This window comes from Oreochromis aureus, linkage group 23 (assembly GCF_013358895.1).
Source record: "Oreochromis aureus strain Israel breed Guangdong linkage group 23, ZZ_aureus, whole genome shotgun sequence".
In the NCBI taxonomy this organism is placed as follows: Eukaryota; Metazoa; Chordata; class Actinopteri; order Cichliformes; family Cichlidae; genus Oreochromis; species Oreochromis aureus.
In genome coordinates this window covers 30,535,836-30,555,002 of record NC_052963.1, presented here as the reverse complement: position 1 = coordinate 30,555,002, position 19,167 = coordinate 30,535,836, and the positions used below count along the sequence as shown (strand labels likewise).

The following is a 19,167-nucleotide window of genomic DNA, read 5'->3' as shown; positions in this document are numbered from 1 at the left end:
TCTTCTAAGAGCTGGGACAAACACATGCACACAAACACTCACACACATTCAAAATGTCCACTCTAAAACCAACAGTACCCCTGCCAGAACTGGAACAGCATCTGACACACCATTTGCTACACAGAAATCATCTACTGTTTTGCCCAGTAGAGACCTAAAAACAAATAACTGAACCAAAATATCTACAAACTAAGACTCCTTGAATAGATTTTAAGGGATTCAAAAAAAAAATATGTTGACTGCGATACTCAAAAGCACTGACATTTTTTAAACCTAATGAGTTTCAAATTCACAACTGGAAAAAAAGCAATAAAGTGAATGTGGTACACACATGTCAAATCACTCAGTCAATAGTACTCATGTCTTTGGCCACTGGGTTTTAGGGGTGCATCACTCCATCAGGCCACATGGGTGCATAAACGTGATGAACTGTGTGTGGGCTGTGTGACTGTTATCTGTGCAACATTGGAAAAGAGCAGAATGCAGTGTTCCATTCAATGACCAGCTGCTTGGATTTATCGGGAAATAAATGGAAATAGACAGACCATACACACGTTCAATAGGGGAAGCATGCGGTCAACAAGAGATGACGACTGAGCAGAGACTCAAGTGAGAGACAGAGGGCTCAGGATAAGAAAGTGAGGGAGCTGAAGGTAGTGTTGTGATAGGGAACTGTAGTAAAGATACCGAGATAAAAAAGGATTTAAACTTTCAAAAGCAGGAAAGAAAGAATTTTTCCTTTATACTGTATAGATTTCATTTTATATACATACTCACATACACATAAAATGCTTTGATAGAGTACAAAAGTACTCTATCAAAGCATATCTGTGGCCAAGCAGATCTGTGGCCATCACTGGCCACAGATCTGATAATTCTGATCACTTCATCAACAGGCCACCACTTGGTGGCTAGCCTGTTGGACACGGCCTGTTGGACACGGCCCGGGCAGTGGATGAAGCCAAAACTTGGGTGTGGGAGGAGTTCGGAGACTTTGACTGAGGATATTGTCAGGGGGTGGAAGGAACATTTTGAGGACCTCCTTAATCCAACTCACATGTCTTCCATAGGGGAAGCACAGAGTGGGGATGAGGGGAATGACTCGTCCACCAGTGGGGGTAAGGTTACTGAGGCAGGGCCTCCTTGGTGGCAGGGCCCCTGGGATGGACCATGTTCGACCTGAGTTCCTGAAGGCTCTGGATGTTTTAGGGCTGTCTTGGTTGACATGCCTCTACAATGCTGCGTGGAGATCAGGGGTCATACCTCTGGATTGGCAGACTGGAATTTTGGTTCCCATCTTCAAGCATGGGAACTGGAGGGTGTGCTACAACTATAGAGGGATCACACTCCTCTGCCTTTCCAGGAAAGTCTATGCCAGGGTCCCAAAAAGAAGAGTCTGTCTGTTAGTTGAACTTTAGATACAGGAGGAACAATGTGGTTTTTCATCCCAGTCATGGAACACTAGACCAGCTCTTTCACAAATATACTTAAGGGTGTATGGGAGTTTGCCCAGCATGTGTTTTGTGGATTTGGAGAAGGCATTCGACTGAGGTGCTTTTGGAAGTATAGGATGTTAAGGTTAAGTGAGGTTAAGTGCCCACTCTGGGTCAGGGACAAGTTAGTGGAGGATTTAAGTATCTCGGGGTCTTGTTAACAAGTGAGGGGGGCGGGAGATCGACAGGCTGATTGGTGCTGCGACTACAGTGATGTGGATGCTGTATCGGCCTGTTGTGGTGAAGAGAGACCTTAGCATAAAAGCGTAGCTCTCGAGTTACCGGTTGATCGACATCCCTATCCCCACCTATGGTCAGAAGCTTTAGGTAGTGACCGAAAAAATTAGATTGCGGATACAAGAGCTGGAAATAAGCTTTCCCCAAAGGGTGGCTGGCCTCTCCCTTAGAGACAGGGTAAGGACTTCGGCCATCTGGAGAGATCATATCTCATGGCTTGCCTGGGAACGCCATAGTGTTCCCCCAGATAAGCTGGATGAGGGGGCCGGGGAGAGGGAGGTCTGGGATTCTCTGCTAAGGCTGCTGCCCCCTGACCTGGCCCAAGATAAGCGGAAGATGATGGGTGTATGGATGGATGGAAAACAGGTAAAAGTAACTCTTAGAATTAAAGCTTAGCCTTGCATCTCTTCTTCTCATTCACAGTAGGTGAGTTAACAGCTGTTTCTCTCCAGCAAATAAAAAAGAATGGGCATACTGTAGACCCACTGTGGGCTTCTTTCTGCTTTATGTGGGCAGTTCGCAGTCAGCCCACACTATGTGGGGCCCAGATGTGCCCTACAGTTATTACCAGTACTGGGCCTAACAGTCGGTAGCCCACTGTGGACCTCTGGCGTTTGCCCAGAGCGGCCCCACACAACCCCCAAGAGGACATATTTGCTGCTGATGACTTGAACAAGATGTGGAACCAAGAATACAGGAACATTTCATGCCAATCAAACTTTACAGCAATGAAAGTTCACATAATTAAATATTAAAAAAATAACATGAGGAAAGATGGTATACAACTACAATAAAAAGGAGACGCAATAAAAGATGAGAGAGCAAATGTATTCATGAATGCAAATGTTTTGGGCAGCTATTTTTTAATATTGTGTTATTGTCAGCAGTTGTTGACTGAATAAAAATACTGAAATTGGGAATCTATAGAAATCACTGTCAGACTGGGTGTATAATATGACTTACAACATATGCACCTCTATTTCTCTTGTAATTCTTTATCTGGAAGCTCACTAATCTCTTCAAACTCACTAGCTGCACACTTTTGATTAAAGTTACAGAGCTATTACCTTATGGATTGGAAAAGTTGAAAAGCCTCTGAAGCCGTACTGAGACAATGAAGAGGCATTAAAAACTAAATTTCAGGTTGCTAGTATTCCCAATACAGAGTAGTTTCATTGCCAGTTGTAGAACCTATTAACATACTCTTCAAATTGAAGGGCAAAATACAATCAGGTGTGACATTATGATCACCTGCCTGATAATGTGTTGGTCCCCTGTTGCTGTGAAAACACCCATGACTCGTCGAGGCATGGACTCCACTTGACCCCCGAAGGTGCCCTGTGGTATCTGGTACCAAAATATTAGCAACACATCCTTTAAGTCCTGTAAGTTGCCAGGTCGGGTCTCCATGGATCTGACTTGTTTGTCCAGCATACCACAGATGCTTGACTAGACTGAAATTTAGGAAACGTGGAGGTCAAGTCAACACCTCAAATTGTTCATTGTGCTCCTCAAACCATTCCTAAACCATTTTTGCTTCGTCGTATCATGCTGAAAGAGGCCATAGCCATCAGGGAGTGCCATTCCCATGAACATGGTCTGCAACAATGCATAGGCTGGTAGTTTGTGCTAAAGTAACATCCACGTGGCAGGACCTATGATCTCTCGGCAGCACTTTCCCCAAAGCATCACACTACCTCCTCCTTCCTATTATATATCCTGATGCCATGTGTTCACAAGAAAAATTGATGCAAATACACCCAACCATCAAAGTTAAACTTTTTGGTAGCTGAAGCTACCGTAGCTGATCTAATGGGGACCAACCTTTGTTCCCCAAATACAACAATGAGCCTTGATCACCCATTACCCTGTCACAGTTGCTTCACTGTTACTTTCTTGGACCACTTTTGAAGGATACTGACTCCTGCAGACTGGGGGCACCACACAAGAGCTCCAGCTTCCAAGATACTCTGACCCAGTTATCTAGCCTTCACTCCTGCTTCCAACACAAACTGTTCACTTGCTCCCCAATATATCCCACCCACTAACAGGTGCAATGATGGTCATATTTGAAAAGAAAAATAGTGGTACAAAAACATATATTTTTAGTTATAATCAGAATTATTCAGAAAAATGTATAGTTCATCATTAGCAATCTAACTTACACACATTGCATAGCATTACACACCAGTATTAAAACATTTAAATACTGCTTGCAAGTAGTGTTCATATATGTTTTCTTTTATGAGCTTCTTAGCCTCTTTGCCATTCGCTGATTGCTTTCTTCTGGTTCTGTTTCTTTTCTCTTTTGGAAGCTTGAATTATATTTTTAAATTACTTGACTGCAAAATTTAGCACAAGTCCTCAGCACCAGCCTAAATATCACACTTGGAAACAAGTATTTTTATCTCAGATGTATTGCCTATATTGTTTGCACTTTTTAGCAGAAGGAGGTCGGTTGTAATGATGTCTTTCAAACTATTTATTCTATTATATTACAGTTAGTCTGTATAGAAATACAATGCTGTAGTAGCAGGTGATGTAAAATATAGAGTATAATGGCTCAGCTCCCCTGTTGCCCCTCAAATTTAAATTCTTTTATTTTACCAGTCTTTATAGCTTTTATCAGTTTCTATAGCTGTCTTATTCTGAAAAACTGAATTTCTGCACAGCAGTGAAAAATGAATAAAAACAACCAGACATGGTGTTGTCAAATCAACCAGAGTGCCAGAAATAAAACCTAAAAAATGTCAGGCCTCAATCTAGACACTCTTTGTCTGGATACATTTTTCATAGTTCTGGCACATTCAAAAAATAAGAGTCTCAAATAATAATACTGAAATGGCTGTAGCATTGTTGCACTTTGTTTGGGTTCCATCAAATTTGAAAAATTTTCAACTTTCAATAACATAAATGTGTGACTTGTTGCGACTTGTTATTATAAGGCTGCTATTTACGTTTTGATTTTCAGTTTAGATTAGATAGAAGCATTTCTTTTAAATGACAATGTACACGGGTAAACTATTTTCAAAACTCTCCCAAGCTTCTGTTATCCATGCCAAAATGAAAATGTAGGCGACACTTGTTCATTTTGGCCTAAAACTCAGTAACTGTTTTGTGTCTTACTTTAGCATGGGAATAAGTGGATTCATATCTGTATGGTTCAATATTTTTTCTGTCTATAGCAGATTTTACTTGGTTTTTTGATATTGTACACAATACAACTCATTAACCATTTTAAAACTGGTTCTGAGATTATGGTTGTGTTCACGGCTTCCAGAAACCCTCAGTCACCAATTCAAATTCCACTTCTGAGTAAGTTAGAAATTTGCTGTAAAAAATATTTTTAGACAGTTCAGTGATTGATTAAAAAAAATTGACATGCTCTGAATGCATCTAAAATCTTTAGGTACCAATACCCCTTATCAATTATCCTTTAAATCAAATATGTTTGACTTTGACCTGAATGCTGTTAATGTAGTGTACACGTTACGCATTAATCGCAAATCTAGATAAGTAAATTCTATATTTAATATGGAGAACATATAAAGAATAAAAAACAAAGGACTTAAGATTCGCTCAGGACATGCTGCTTTTTAAACCCTTCCACAAGAGCTTAGAGTTGCAGTGGTGAGGAGGCATTTGGGTCACATCTGTGAGTTAACCAAGCAATGTTTGCTGGAAATTCCAGGTTATGAACTCCATGAGTCACCATAGAGTGTGACTGATATGCAAGCACGGGTAGGTGCTTGTGAAGGTTATCCATTTGAGTGCTGCAGAAACAGCATCTCACACACTTATTCTTGCATTTCAAATCTAGACTTTCTTTTAACACTTTATTTTATATTTTTTGGTTATGTAACTTTATGCGCCTTGTCAATGTTTTAAACGTCTCTGTTTAATGCTGTCTTGTGATTAAAAAATATCCCCACATCTATGATGAAATAAATTAATAAACATCCAGCAGTTAATAAATATTTTCCAAATACTTTAAAAGTTTTATTTCTAGTTCAGCGCTGTAACTAGATTAATTTCATTTGAAAATGTTTTGGCTGGCAGTCATTTTTATGTTGTTAAATAACTTCTTTCTTCTATTTAACAGGGGCTGATATCCAGTCAAATGATGAAGAAAAGCCAGAGCTAAATTAACTAACCCGAACTAAAGATGATTTGTGATTGAACATGTAAACATGTTTTAAATATTTATTGGTTCATAAGTGTTGCTAAATATTTTTCTTTTGATTATATGATTTGTAAACCAAAGAATTTTTTTCAGCTCTAGTCTGAATCAAATCTAGGACAGACATCTTTAGTGTAATTATAGACAGACTGTGACATGCCCTGATACTGGACTCAAAATGATTGAAAGGGATCCATGCAAAGCCTGTAATTGGATTGCAGCAGGACATCTGTAGGACAGTTGATAATATACTTTACACTGCTTGCTCGTGCCTGACACTTGTTAATGGAATGTTTTATTCTTTAAGAATGAAGTTACCTGCTGACACAAATAGAATCACTTTCTACATCTGCAGTTACAGGTTGATATTTGACATATTTTTTTATTGCTTCTAACTGCTCAGCTTTCCGCTGTCTCTGCTCTTCCCTAACTTCAATCAGTTGAGGCAGATGGCCATCAATCGTGAATCCAGTTCAGCCCAGGATGATTTTATATTAAAAGCAGGTTTTTTTCCCTTTCCATTGCAGCCGCTCCACAAAGGAAATTACTGACTTTCTCTATGTATTTGCCTACTGAGAGGTCAACACTAGGGGTGTCAGTTCTAACCTTTATTTCTTTTGTCTCTTCTTTAATGTGATGGATTCTGAGTTTTTTTACACACCTTTTGTGATTACTTTCACGAAACTAGCTTTTATGATGCTCTCAGACATTTACACTGCAAAGCGCTTTCTCATAGGGGGTCATATGATTGTTGGGTTTGTCTCTGCATGTATTATTGTAGGGTCTACCTTATAATATATAGCGCCTTGAGGTGACTGTTGTTGTGATTTGGCGCTGTATAAATAAAATTGAATTGAATTGAACTAGCAAATATAACATTTTGTCACTGCTAATTAGCATAAATAGCTCATCATAGTTTTTCTCAACCTATATTTAAGCATCAGCACAAAACATAGTGAAACACAAGTTTCTTATTTAAAATCTATAAGTAATGTAATGAGAGCTCAATAGCAATAGAGTTCGAAGCTTCCACAGAGGTCCAATTTAGAAAAGTTATATGTGTAACTTTTTCACTCGCTGAGTCTAACTAGACTATTTTCAACTAAGAGAGCTATATATACACATACAGTGGTTAAGAAAGTTGTCCTAACAGAGTGGTTTTGGATGGAAGATAGAAACTTCCAGTACAAAAATGCTAGCTCTAGACAGACCCTAAACTCACAATAGGCATCCTAAGGATAAGGGAGACTAATGGAACCTAAATGAACTGATAAATCTATATCCTATGCTTTTAAACACAATGCCTCCTTGATCATAACGCCTGGTTTAATGCAAACATGTCCTACAGCTGTGTCACTTATGTGCTCCATACACTGCTCCATTCATGCATGCTGTAACTTTTTGCTTGTGATTGAAGCTGGTTTGTTTTTATTAATTTAAAAAAACCCTCATACTTATGAAAATACTTTCTGTTGAATGAGACATTATTAGCAACTCTGGTTTCCTGTAGTTTGTGTGCTTACCTGTATTGGGAGGCATTGCTAGAGGAATACAAGAGCCTTCCTGGCCCGTGGATGGCGATGACAGCAATGTCTTGGCGAGGAGGGCAGAGATGGGCTGAACCAACAAAGATGTCAGACTTCCTCCTGCTTCCTTTGACAACCCAGCTAGAGATAAAAAAAGAAAATATAACCAGAAACTTGAGAGGCTACAACAAAAACAGACAAAACTTGTTACTTGTGTAATTCAAAGTAACTCTATCATTACAGAGACTTCATAAAAAAAAAAACATGGAAATACTCAAAGTTTTTTGAGCATGCAATTTATTGAAAAACAACACTTAAACTGAAACAGGCTGTTTTACAGCTGATCAAAAGTTTAAGACTACACCAAAAAAACTCTGTAACCCCCCCCGCCCCAAAAAGAAATCAAAGTTCCAAACATGAACTCAGTAATTAGTAGCTCCACCGTTATTGTTGATCACTGTTGATCAAATTCGTTGCGGCATGCTTGATGCAAGTGTTTCCACGAGGTGAGTGGGAACACTTCTCCAAGTTGTGAAGACGGCCGCACGAAGGGCATCTACTGTCTGGGACTGTTGTCCATTTTTGTAAACTTCCCTTGCCATCCATCCCCAAAGGTTATCTATTGGTTTTAGATCAGGGGAACAAGCAGGATGGTCCCAAAGAGGGATGTTATTCTCCTGGAAGAAGTCCCTTGTCCTGAAGGCATTGTGTATTGTGTAGCATTGTCCTGTTGAAAAACCCAGTCGTTACTTCAGATGAGGGCCCTCAGTCATGAGGGATGTTCTCTGCAACATCTGGACATAGCCAGTGGTCGTTTGACGCCCCTGCACCTCCTGAAGCTCCATTGTTCCACTGAAGGAAAAAGTACCCCAGACCATTATGGCGCCCCCTCCACTGTGGCACATAGAAAACATCTCAGGTGGGATCTGCTTGTCATGCCAGTAATGTTGGAAACCATCAGAACCATTAAGGTTACATTTTTTTCTCATCAGAGAATAAAACTTTCTTCCACCTTTCAATGTCCCATGTTGGTGAAACTTTTTGGGGTCTTCCACTTGACTTTTTTGTTCCATAATCCTCAGGATCATTGAAGAAATTCCAAATGACTGTCTTACTCCATCCGACCTCAGCAGCGATGGTGCGCTGTGACCCTGCTTATGCAGTTCACCAACCCGACCAAGTTCAAAAAGGGGATGGTTTTTTTTACCATCAGAAAATTATGACAGAAAATAATGATGAATCCACATTTGGAGAGGTTTGGCCTTTTAAAGGCCTGTGGTCCGAAACTTTTGATCAGCTGTAAAACAGCCAGTTTCAGTTGTTTTCAATAAATTGCATGCTCAAAGAAATCTTTTGTCTCCCTTGGCACCTTGTTCCAAAGGAGAGAAAACATGCAAAATATGATTTTTTGCCATTTTTCAAGTGGTCTTAAACTTTTGATCGGGACTGTAATAAAAAAACAAAAACAAATGAAAACTAAACATTGCTTTCAAGTTTTCTTTCCATTTCCTGACTTCAATGTAATAGACTAAAAAAATAATAAAACATGGATTATTGGTATAACATAGACTGTACAGTCAGTACAGTTAAGGAGTTAATGAGACAGCTTGTTGTTAACATATGTAGAAATTATTTGGTTGATTACACACTTGAAACAACAGAATGATTACCATCAGTTGGTCACAGTTTAAATTTCTGTCTTTTTGTTTACTGAAAAGAACATACGTCACTATTATGGAAATACAGAAATATAACTGATTTATCTTACTTCACAGGACACTATTCATCAAAAAAGTGACAATTTAAAAAAAAAAAAACAACAACAACAAAAAACAACACACTGAAGTCTGGCACATGATGAAGAACACATTATTTGTCTGTGCCATATCCTGCTTAATTCATCATTCAGTTATCATTATGGGCAGGCTGGTCTGATTATCCTGACTGCTCTCCTGTCATTACCAGAAACACTGTTTGTCCTTCACAGGGTTCATCCATCCAGGGAAAAGGTGTGTCCATGTTTCTGGGCACCTTTTATCTTCATTCCAATGTTATCTTCACTGTTATTGTGCTCTATTTTGCTCTGTCATTTTCTCCTTCAGCCCTTTAAGTTACTTCTAACAGAAATGATTTTTAAATATTCAGCCAATATGGACAATTCAGCCATCACTTGTTTTGCCCTCATTAAGAAAATAAAATAAAATTCAAAGCTCCTCGCTTAAGGTCCATGCAGTTTGAATAAATAGCCAAGCAACATCATTCCCCCGAGCCTTAAATATATATACTTGGGGTAGACAACATGTACTAGGTGTAGACGAATATTCTGACTGATTGTAACAGTAGCAAAGGCTTAAAAAAACAATAGCAGAAGTGCTACACCTCGAGTAACTACTGTAAAAATCCACTCATCACTTTCCCTTAAGAGAAGTTAGAACAAGTTGAGATGGATGACTTATGGCCATGAGCTCTGAGAAACGAGTAAAAGAATTAGACTGTGGATACATGCAACTGAAATTGAATTCCTGTATATGGTGTCTAACCTCAGCCTAAGTTGTCTGGTAATGAGCTTAGATTAGAGCCTCTGCTCGTTTGCATGAGAGACTCAGCTGAGGTGTTTCAGGCATCTCGAGATGCCTCCTATATGTCTTCTGTTGGAGCTCTTACTGGCATGCTCAGTCAAAAAGAGGCCCAGGGTAGCCCATGAGCACACAGGAGAGATTATATCTTATCCGGCCTGGGAAAATCTCAAGAACCCCCAGGAAGAGCTGGAAAATGTTGCTGGGGAAAACAACATCTGGAATATCCTGCTGCTGCCAAAGCAACTCAGATAAGAAGAAAATTATTGGATGGATGTTCACTTTATTTTTTAGGTGTTTTATATTCATACTTAGTGTCATTTAAAAATGGCTTGTAACATATCTCTAAGTTAATGTGTTCAAATGACAAGCAAAGCATATATTCAATACCTCATTATTACTACTGTAACTAAAACAAAAACAATATAATCAATTCAGCAAACAACAGTTTAAACACTTTTGTGACTTCCTTACTGTCATAAATTCAGTTTTAATTCTAATGTATCTGTTGTGTATCTTCTGTATATCATATCATAAAATGGCAGGACTTTTTGCAATGCAGTACATACACAGAATAAATATTTTTTTTTAAAAGATCTGTAATCCAGGTAAAGGACTAATAAATATTCTGACTTCTTCATCCTAAACAGGCAGAATTCAGAGTTATAGCTAAAACAAAAGTGTGCATGTGGTTACTGAGTATCAACTTCATGTCATTTGCATATGATTTCATCAAGGTAATCACTATTTGTATGGTTCTGATATACTGCAATATATATATTTAGCATTTACAAGCTGTTAAATCAATTATTTTGCTAATTGATTTTACCAAATGACCCAGAATACTTGAATGTTCAAGCAAGCAAAGGTGCAGGATTTGTGTTCATGTTTGTAAGGTATATTAGGTACAATGCTACTGCTTGTGACTGTGTGAACCTATCACCGAAGACTTCGTGAAGAAAAAATAATCAACCTTTAGGTGAATATATATAAAAAAAAGTTATAATACCTCAGGGTTTTTTGTGTGTTTTTTAATAACATGACATTCTATATTAACAAGCTTTATCTCTATTAACAGGCTATGCACCACAGGCCTTTAAGGTGGAAGTAATTAAACCATTACTTTAAAAGCCTTTACTTAACCCAGCTGTCTTAGCTAATTATACATCAATCTCCAACCTTTCTTTATTTCAACAATTCTTGAAAGAGTAGTTGTAAAACAGCTGGGTGATTGTTTGCAGAAAAATGTTTAGAGTTTCAATCAGGATTCAGATTTCATCACAGTATAGAAAGCGCACTAGTGAAAGTTATGAATGATCTTCTTATGGTCTCTGACAGTGGACTCATCTCTATGCTTGTCCTGCTAGACTTCAGTGTAGCGTTTGCTACTGCTGACTACAGTGTTTTACTATATTTTCTACATATCTCCACAGAGATTAGAACACACCGTAGGTATTAAAGGTACTGCGCTGCTGTGCTTTTAATAATACCTGTTTAATAGACTCTAATTTGGTCATGTAACTCTCCTGTAGGCCCACCACCTACAGGAAGCATTGCTGGGGTCTGGTGAAATGTGTGAATGATCAGTTCCCAGCTATCGAGACTGGCAATTGGGAAATGGAACTTCACCTTCCCGGTGGGGAAGGAACCTGAGTTAGTACGTAGGTTTGAGAGATACTAGCTAGATATTGTTGGGCTTACCCCAGTGCATGGCTTTGGCTCAGGAGCCATTCCCCTGGCTAGACTCTGTTCTTGTCTGGAGTTGCCCTTGGCAAGAGGCAGTGGTTTGAAGTGGGTATATTTTTAATCCTGGATGTTGGACTAGAGGGTTGTTTCCCTGTGCCTTCATGCAATAGAAAGGATCCGGACTCTCATTTGCAATTATGCATCGGGCAACATTTCAGAGTATCCAGCCATCTTGGAGTCACTGAGTAGGTGGCTCAAGGGTGCTTCATCTGGTGACTCAGTCATCATACTTGGAGACTTCAACACTCATGTGGGCAACAAGAGTGAGACCCAGAGGACCGTGACTGGGTGGAACGGCCGGCCTAATCTGAACTCTTGTGGTATTCTGTTATTCGACTTTTGTGTGAATCACACTTCGCCTTTAACAAACACCATGTTCAAATATAAGGATGAACATAACTGCACATGGCACCCAGACACCCTAGGTCAGTGGTCCCCAACCCCCGGGCCACCAACGGTACCAATTGGTGAGTCGTTTGGTACCGGGCTGCGAGAGTTGAGGTTTTCAGGGTTTTTTATCGAATTTTATCGTTATTTTTTTTATCATTTTTATTGTTAACTCGATTTCCCTGGGTCTTTTCCCGTATGTTATGAATAAATCGTCCTTTTTTTTGGTACCGGTACTGGTTTTATTTTGTTGTATTTATCTGCGACACCTTAAAGGCCGGTCTGTGAAAATATTGTTGGACATAAACCGGCCTGTGGCGCAAAAAAGGTTGGGGACCGCTGCCCTAGGTAATAGGTCAATGATTGAACCTTAGTTGTGGGATGAGTTCGGTGAGGCTATGGACTTTCAGACTGCCTCAAAGCGATTCTGGCAAACCATCACGTGCCTCAGGAGGGGAAAGTCTCGCTTTATCTAAAAGGTGTATAGTGGGGCACTGCTGATTTTAAAAACTGAGGACATAGTCACACGGTGAAATGAATACTTTGAAGACCTCCTTAATCTCATGAACACAGAGGTTCTCTTGGAGGAAGCACTGTCTGGAGATGACTTGCCCATCACTGGGGCGAGGTCACTGAGGTAGTTAAACAACTCCTTGGTGACTCAGCCCCTGGAGTGGATGAGATTTACCCTGTTCTTGAAGGCTGTGGAAGTTGTTGGGCTGTCTTGGTTGAAACGCATCTGCATTGTTGCATGCATGAGGAGATCTGGGGTGGTGGCTCTGGATTGGCAGACTGGGGAAGGTGGGCTCCAACTACAGGGGATGACACTATTCATCTTCAAGTCTATGCCAGTCTATGTACAGGAAAGACTTGTTTCAAGTTGGTGATGGACTCCACCAGGATTGCTCTTTGTCACCAATCCTGTGTATAATTTATGGACAGAATGTTTAGGTGTAGCAATTTGGTGGAAAGCTTCTGCCTTGTTGATATCAGAATCTCATCTCTTCTGTTTGCGGCTGATGTGGTCCTGTTAGCTTCCTCAGCTTCATTCAGCTTGTCGTTCAGAGCAGACTGTGAAGTCTGAGACCATGGTCCCTAGCCAGAAAAGGGTGCAGTGTCCATTCTGGGTCAGGGACGAGTAAAGTGGAGGAGTTCAAGTATATTGGGATCTTGTTCACAAATGAAAGGAATGGGAAACTGACAGAGGGACTGAGACTGCAGCTGCAGTGATTAAGAGAGCTGAGCCTAAAAGCAAAGCTCTCAATTTACCAGTCGATCTACGTCTCTACCCTTACCTATGGTAACAAGCTATGGATAGTGACTGAAAGAACGAGACCACGGACACAAGCAGCAGAAATTAGCTTTCTGAACGCTGGCTGAGATATGGTGGGGAGTTCAGGCATTCGAGAGAGTATTCAGAATAGAGCTGCTACTCTTCCACATCAAAAGGAGCCAGTTGAGATGGTTTGGGCATCTGACTAGGATGCCTCTCCTGGACGTCTTCCTGGTCTAATATTCTGGACATGTCCTGCTGAGAGAAAACTGGGGTAGATTCTGAACATGCTGAGTTCAGGACATGAGAGTTCGTATCTCTCCACTGGGAATGCCTTGGTGTTCCCTTAGATAAACTGGAAAGAGGGACGTCTGGACGTAGTTGCTGAGGCTGCTGCCCCTGTGACCTGGCCCCAGACAAGTGAAGAAAAGGTTTGCAAAGCTAAGCTGTACTGTTTTGATTGAGAAAGATGTTTTCTCCTCAGGACCCTTCCAAACAAGCTGTACTTGTTCAGTTTACCATATAGACCATCACAAAATACTACCAATTAAAATCTCTTGTCTGATCTGTTGTACTCGTTTTATTATGTTTTATTTTATTTTGTTTTATTTTAATAATTTATTTATGTATTCTTTGCAGTTTCTCTGGTCACTGTATGGTCAGACCTTGAGGTAAATTTGGTGTGTTAAGTTAACACCCACATGTTCCAGATGAACTAATGCCAAAACTTGTGCTTTAAAAGGTCGTCACACTTGCAATTAATTAAGGTCTGTTCACTTTCAGATCCCGAATCACTTTGGAAAAAACACTATTTGATGGCGACAACATGAAGGTATTTTATTTTTGAATTATCAGTGATACTTTCATGTGTTTGTGTTGGAATGGACGGCTGGAGCCTCTGCTCTAAGTGTGTCTTACCGCCGCGAGCGGGTTTATATTGGAGTCAATGGAGAACCCAGAGCGTTTAATAAGGACGTGGAAGGGTACCTTTTGCTTAACTAAGAGACGCCTGGGGGCATGACAAATCGTCGGTATGTTACTCATTGGGAATGATAATGCTCTTGACTGTCACTTACCCTCTTGATTTCTATGGAAGCAGTAAGAGTGTATTACACAAGACTGCATAATCTAGTGAAAACCTTGTTTTCAACATAACCGTAAATCTCTTGTTCCAGTGTGAGCAAGAAACAAACGTAAATAAATACTTCAAATTCTACAGCCATTTTTATACAATCAAAAGATGTCTCTTTAATGTAATTTCATTGCTCAAGTAAAAAAAAAAAAATCTGAATTCCAAAATAAAATATGTATTTTTTTAATCTTTTTGCCGTAGTTGAACTATAATATGTTCACAAATAAATAGAATTTCCAATCACCCATAGCCAGCAGTCATAACTCATTATAAAGGCATGCTCTTTGGTCCCTAATATCTAATTTCCTCAGCCAGTTGCTCTTTGTATACCCCATTAACTTAAGCATATTGTCACTTCTCTGCTTCTCTTGGAACTGATCTATCCATACTAAGTTTGTGAATAATCTATACACTAACCTCAACAGAGAGGACAAGTTCAACAGCCACTGAAAAATCCCTTGTGGTATCTTTGAACCAAAATTAAAGTCAATAGCTTTCTGCAGCTGTTCTTGAGAGTGTCACAGCAGCATTCCAACTCAGGAGGATGATTAATAATCCATGAACGACATGGAAGACAAGGACGGGGACGGGGATGGCTAGGGGTTATCAGGAGGAGGCAAGGGTTGAAAAACTGAGCATGGGGAATAAGGCAAAAAGTACAGACAAAAGGGGAGGTCAGAAAAAGAAAAGATGGGGAAAATGGTCTGAAAGAAAGAAAGATGAGAGGTTAGAGAACAGAATAGGGGATAAGACAAGTGAATAGTAGATGAAGTGACAATATAGGTGAAGGTTGACAGAAGATGAACACGGGGAAGAAGAGGAAAGATGAGATGAGAAGACATTGGAGGATGGAGGAACAGAAAGATACTGCAGCTAGGGTAAGAAAGACAAGAGAGTTCAGATGGAAAACGATGTGGGAGAAGTATGAAAACAAGAACAGAAATGCACGTCAGGAAAAGCACAAAGAGTTATGGATTCAGCAAGAAAGACGCTCAGAAATAAGTAAAATTAAATTTATTCAGGATTTTCTAATTAGGTTTTTAAAGCAGATAACCATACAGTAATATAACTATTGGCTATTATTTTTGTTCCCTCATTTATGCATCAGTAACGTATTAGGATACTAGCAAGTTCCATTACAGCACAATCACCTGATATTTATTCTTATGTTTATGTAAGTGGCTGATGCTTCTCTATCTAACTCTATCATAACATCCTCTGCAGCTTTGATGTGTTGTTATTGGTGACACTGATCCGACTGTCAGCGCATTTGGATCTGCACTCAAGGAGAGGTTGCTGTTTCTATACAGCACATATGTGTGTGAGGAACATAATCACAATCATAATTTCGACCACAGTTTTTGGCTCTATTTACTGAAATATTTTCTATAGATCTAAATGTAGTGTAGATGTTTTAAAAGTCATGGCTTTTCTAAAGCAGCAGTTTTTATGTCTGACAGTCCTGCCATCCACATCCCCAAAACAAAGGATTGAAGGATTTTTTTTTTTCCATTTCTTATATTTCAGAATTATGCGGGCCATTTTAACAATTTTTATACAAAAAACAATATATCTTTAGATCAGCGTCCTTAATCGTACCATATCAGGAGGAACTCTGAGTCTTGTCTGGGACGAGTTATTAAGAGTAGGACTTATTCCCTAATATTGCTTATGTTTTTTAACCCCTAAGAGAAAAAAAAGTTTTGATCAGTGGCTCGGTCTGAAATTAGGTTGTATTTTGTATGTCACCGTGGTGGAAACTACACAGACTTTCACTTACACGTTCTTTGCTTGCCTTCCTATCCTTCCACCCAATGCAAAATCAGCACAATTTCGCTATGAATACCAACCTCAAGTCTGTTCATCAGTGAAACTTATCAAACTTAATGCATATCTTATTGGGTTTTTTTTTAAAAAAATAATTATATTACGTGTAACACTTCTCAATTTTTCTTTCTCACATGGTAAATTCTCCTATTTTAGCTGACATTTTTTGTCCCATGGACTTTAACTTCAACCTTTCTTCTCTTCGCTTTTCTCCATCGTCTGAATGTTCAGTAAAGCAAGAACTCCATAAATCAATACCTGGGCAGCTTCCACACTCTGTAAATCAGTCTTTCCATTACTGGACACTGATATTAACTGATACCTGGACTGACAGACTGGCTCTATAGGGCAATGATTCTTTGTGTGTGTTTCCTTACGTGTTTGTGTGTAACCAAGTGCAGGGCTCTGACATCTTGACATATCACGGAGGCAGGACCAGCCTCCATGGTGTGCAGGCCAGGCAGAAATCATCAAATCATGTAGTTGAAAAACTGTCAAGAGGTAGATTCTTTACGAATTGAGAAAAGATTTAAGTTAATGAAATCTACATTTTTAATTTTAAAAAATGCTTATTTTTTTATTTGATGCCAGCACATGCACAGTTAGCTCAATTAACACAACAAATCTTTTTTTGCTTGTTTGTTTCATGTTAATGGTGATTGTGTCTGAAACAGCTGTTATGTCTAGATTTAGGCATTTAAGAGCAGAGTGGCAGGTTCAGAGAGGAACTGGTTTAAATATAGTAACTGACGCAACTTTTTAAAATTACATTGTGCATGTTCCAGGAAAGAAAAACTATTAAAAGAAGCAAAGCATAAGATTTTGATATTTATGATATATGTTGCGTTCATAAAAAGCTGAAACATGTTAGCATTTTGGCACATGCTTGTACTTTCTTACTGTACGGTACTCTGTCAACTATTTGATTTCATATACAGCTGGAGAGCATCTGCACGGTAGCAAAAATTTCTGCACTATTTCCTAATAGCATTATACCAAAAGTGTGTATATGGCAAAACTCTGAGTGATACCAGAAACTTGTGGAAATCAATAACTAAATTTTGTTTGTTTCTGAAAGAATTATAATTTATAAGAGCAAACTGGAATCTATCTGATAAATGTGACTAAAAAGAAAACTGTAATAGTTTTCATTAAACCCAATGATATGTTCCAGTCTTTGTAAAAAATACAAATATACAGATGTCTTGATCAGTAGTGCCAAACACATCCCTGAGGTCTGGCAGTTAAATTGATCACACATTGGTTGGGGACTATTTGCAGGTGCACTAGTGTGGAGGTTCCTCATGTACCACTAATGCATTAATGAATAAGGTAGCTGGGATAAGGGAACTGCTAAAAGTAGCAGTAGAATGCCAGTGTAGTAGCAGAAAAGTAGGGAAAAAGAGGTGTCCATTTTAGGTGAATGGCAATGGAGGTAAAAAGCTTAAGCAAAGGTAAACTTCTTTTAGGTGCATTCTTCATTGCTATAAGTCATTGGTGTCATATCAGTTATTGGTGTAGTGGTAAATACGACCTATGTTGAAATATATAGGGTCTATGTAAACCCAAATGAGGAAGCAATTACAAGGGTAGTTGGTTTCAAGGCATTTGAAAGTGTCTGAACATTTACAAGTACCTTTGTCATGACTCGTATTTCATATACAGTATATGCACAGGAATTATTTTAATGTATTCGTTCATTTATTTCCCACCAGCGTTCAAGTGTATCAAAGTTTGCCAGAAAATCCTTCTTCCCTGTTAATTAACATAACTGCCAAATTATTAACTGCTTTTTTTTTTCTTAGCTAAAGTTATTTAAGCTTTTTCCTCACTTTCAGGAGCCCCTATGAATTATTATTCTATTCACAACATAAATAGACCGACATGGCCATAAAGCAAACATGCCCATTATCTGTAAGAAAATACTGGTCTGGCAATACCTCACATATCTATTTTGATCTTTCTGTTTCTTTGGGGGTTTTTTTTGTTTGTTTGTTTGTTTGTTTGCTTTTGTTTTTGTTTTTACAAATCCCAGCAATAATTACAGTAAAACACACAAAAAAACAACAACAACAAAACAAAGCTCAAAGGCAAACTGTGTTAAAATTAAAACAGATCCATTTACTGCACATCATAAGTGCTTTGTGCAATATAATAATCACCTAGAAATTTTAAAAAACATTTGAAGAAAATTAATACCCAGAGTCTTTAGGTGTAGTCTTGCCAATGACTTTAGAATATATATATAGTGCAAAATGGCTCCATACTATTTGTCCTAGGCTAAACTGTGGCTCAGATAGTAGAGTAGGTTAGCAGTTTTAAACTAAGTAACTGTAGATTTCACATTTAAATTTAGAAGTGGCATTTCATTTTTTAATCAAATCCTTGCCTTAACCAACACATCTGGTTGCAATTGTGTCTACATAAGAAAGTTAGTTTTTGTCTTTTGGAAAAAAGAATGATGAGAATGTATTTTATCTTTATAATAATAATACTACTAACAATGAATTAGTTTAGGTCAATTGGGTATAACGTGGCAACGAAATAGATAACGTGCGCACATCATATTGATACAATTCCTGGACAGCTGCGTAGAGACATAAGCATGAGAGTAGGCTACACCTATACACCATGGACAGAGACAGTATGATTGAGTTTTATTTTAGGCTGGGAATGAGCTACAAATGCATTTTGAAAAGCCTGGCAATGCAAGGAACCATTATTACGGAGAGACATTTAAACAGGATATTGAGAGTCCAGTTGCTTTACAGACGTAAGTACGACCTGGAC

At 38.8% G+C, this 19,167-nt stretch overlaps 1 protein-coding gene across 1 annotated transcript in view; it reads right to left on the bottom strand.

Moving 5' to 3' along the window:
- Positions 1-19,167, bottom strand: part of LOC120436365 (inactive N-acetylated-alpha-linked acidic dipeptidase-like protein 2) — a 483,232-nt gene that overhangs the window by 184,447 nt on the left and 279,618 nt on the right. The window contains exon 13 of the mRNA XM_039607291.1: positions 7,434-7,577. Coding sequence (XP_039463225.1) covers positions 7,434-7,577 — 144 coding nt within the window. The remainder of the gene's footprint in view (positions 1-7,433; positions 7,578-19,167) is intronic.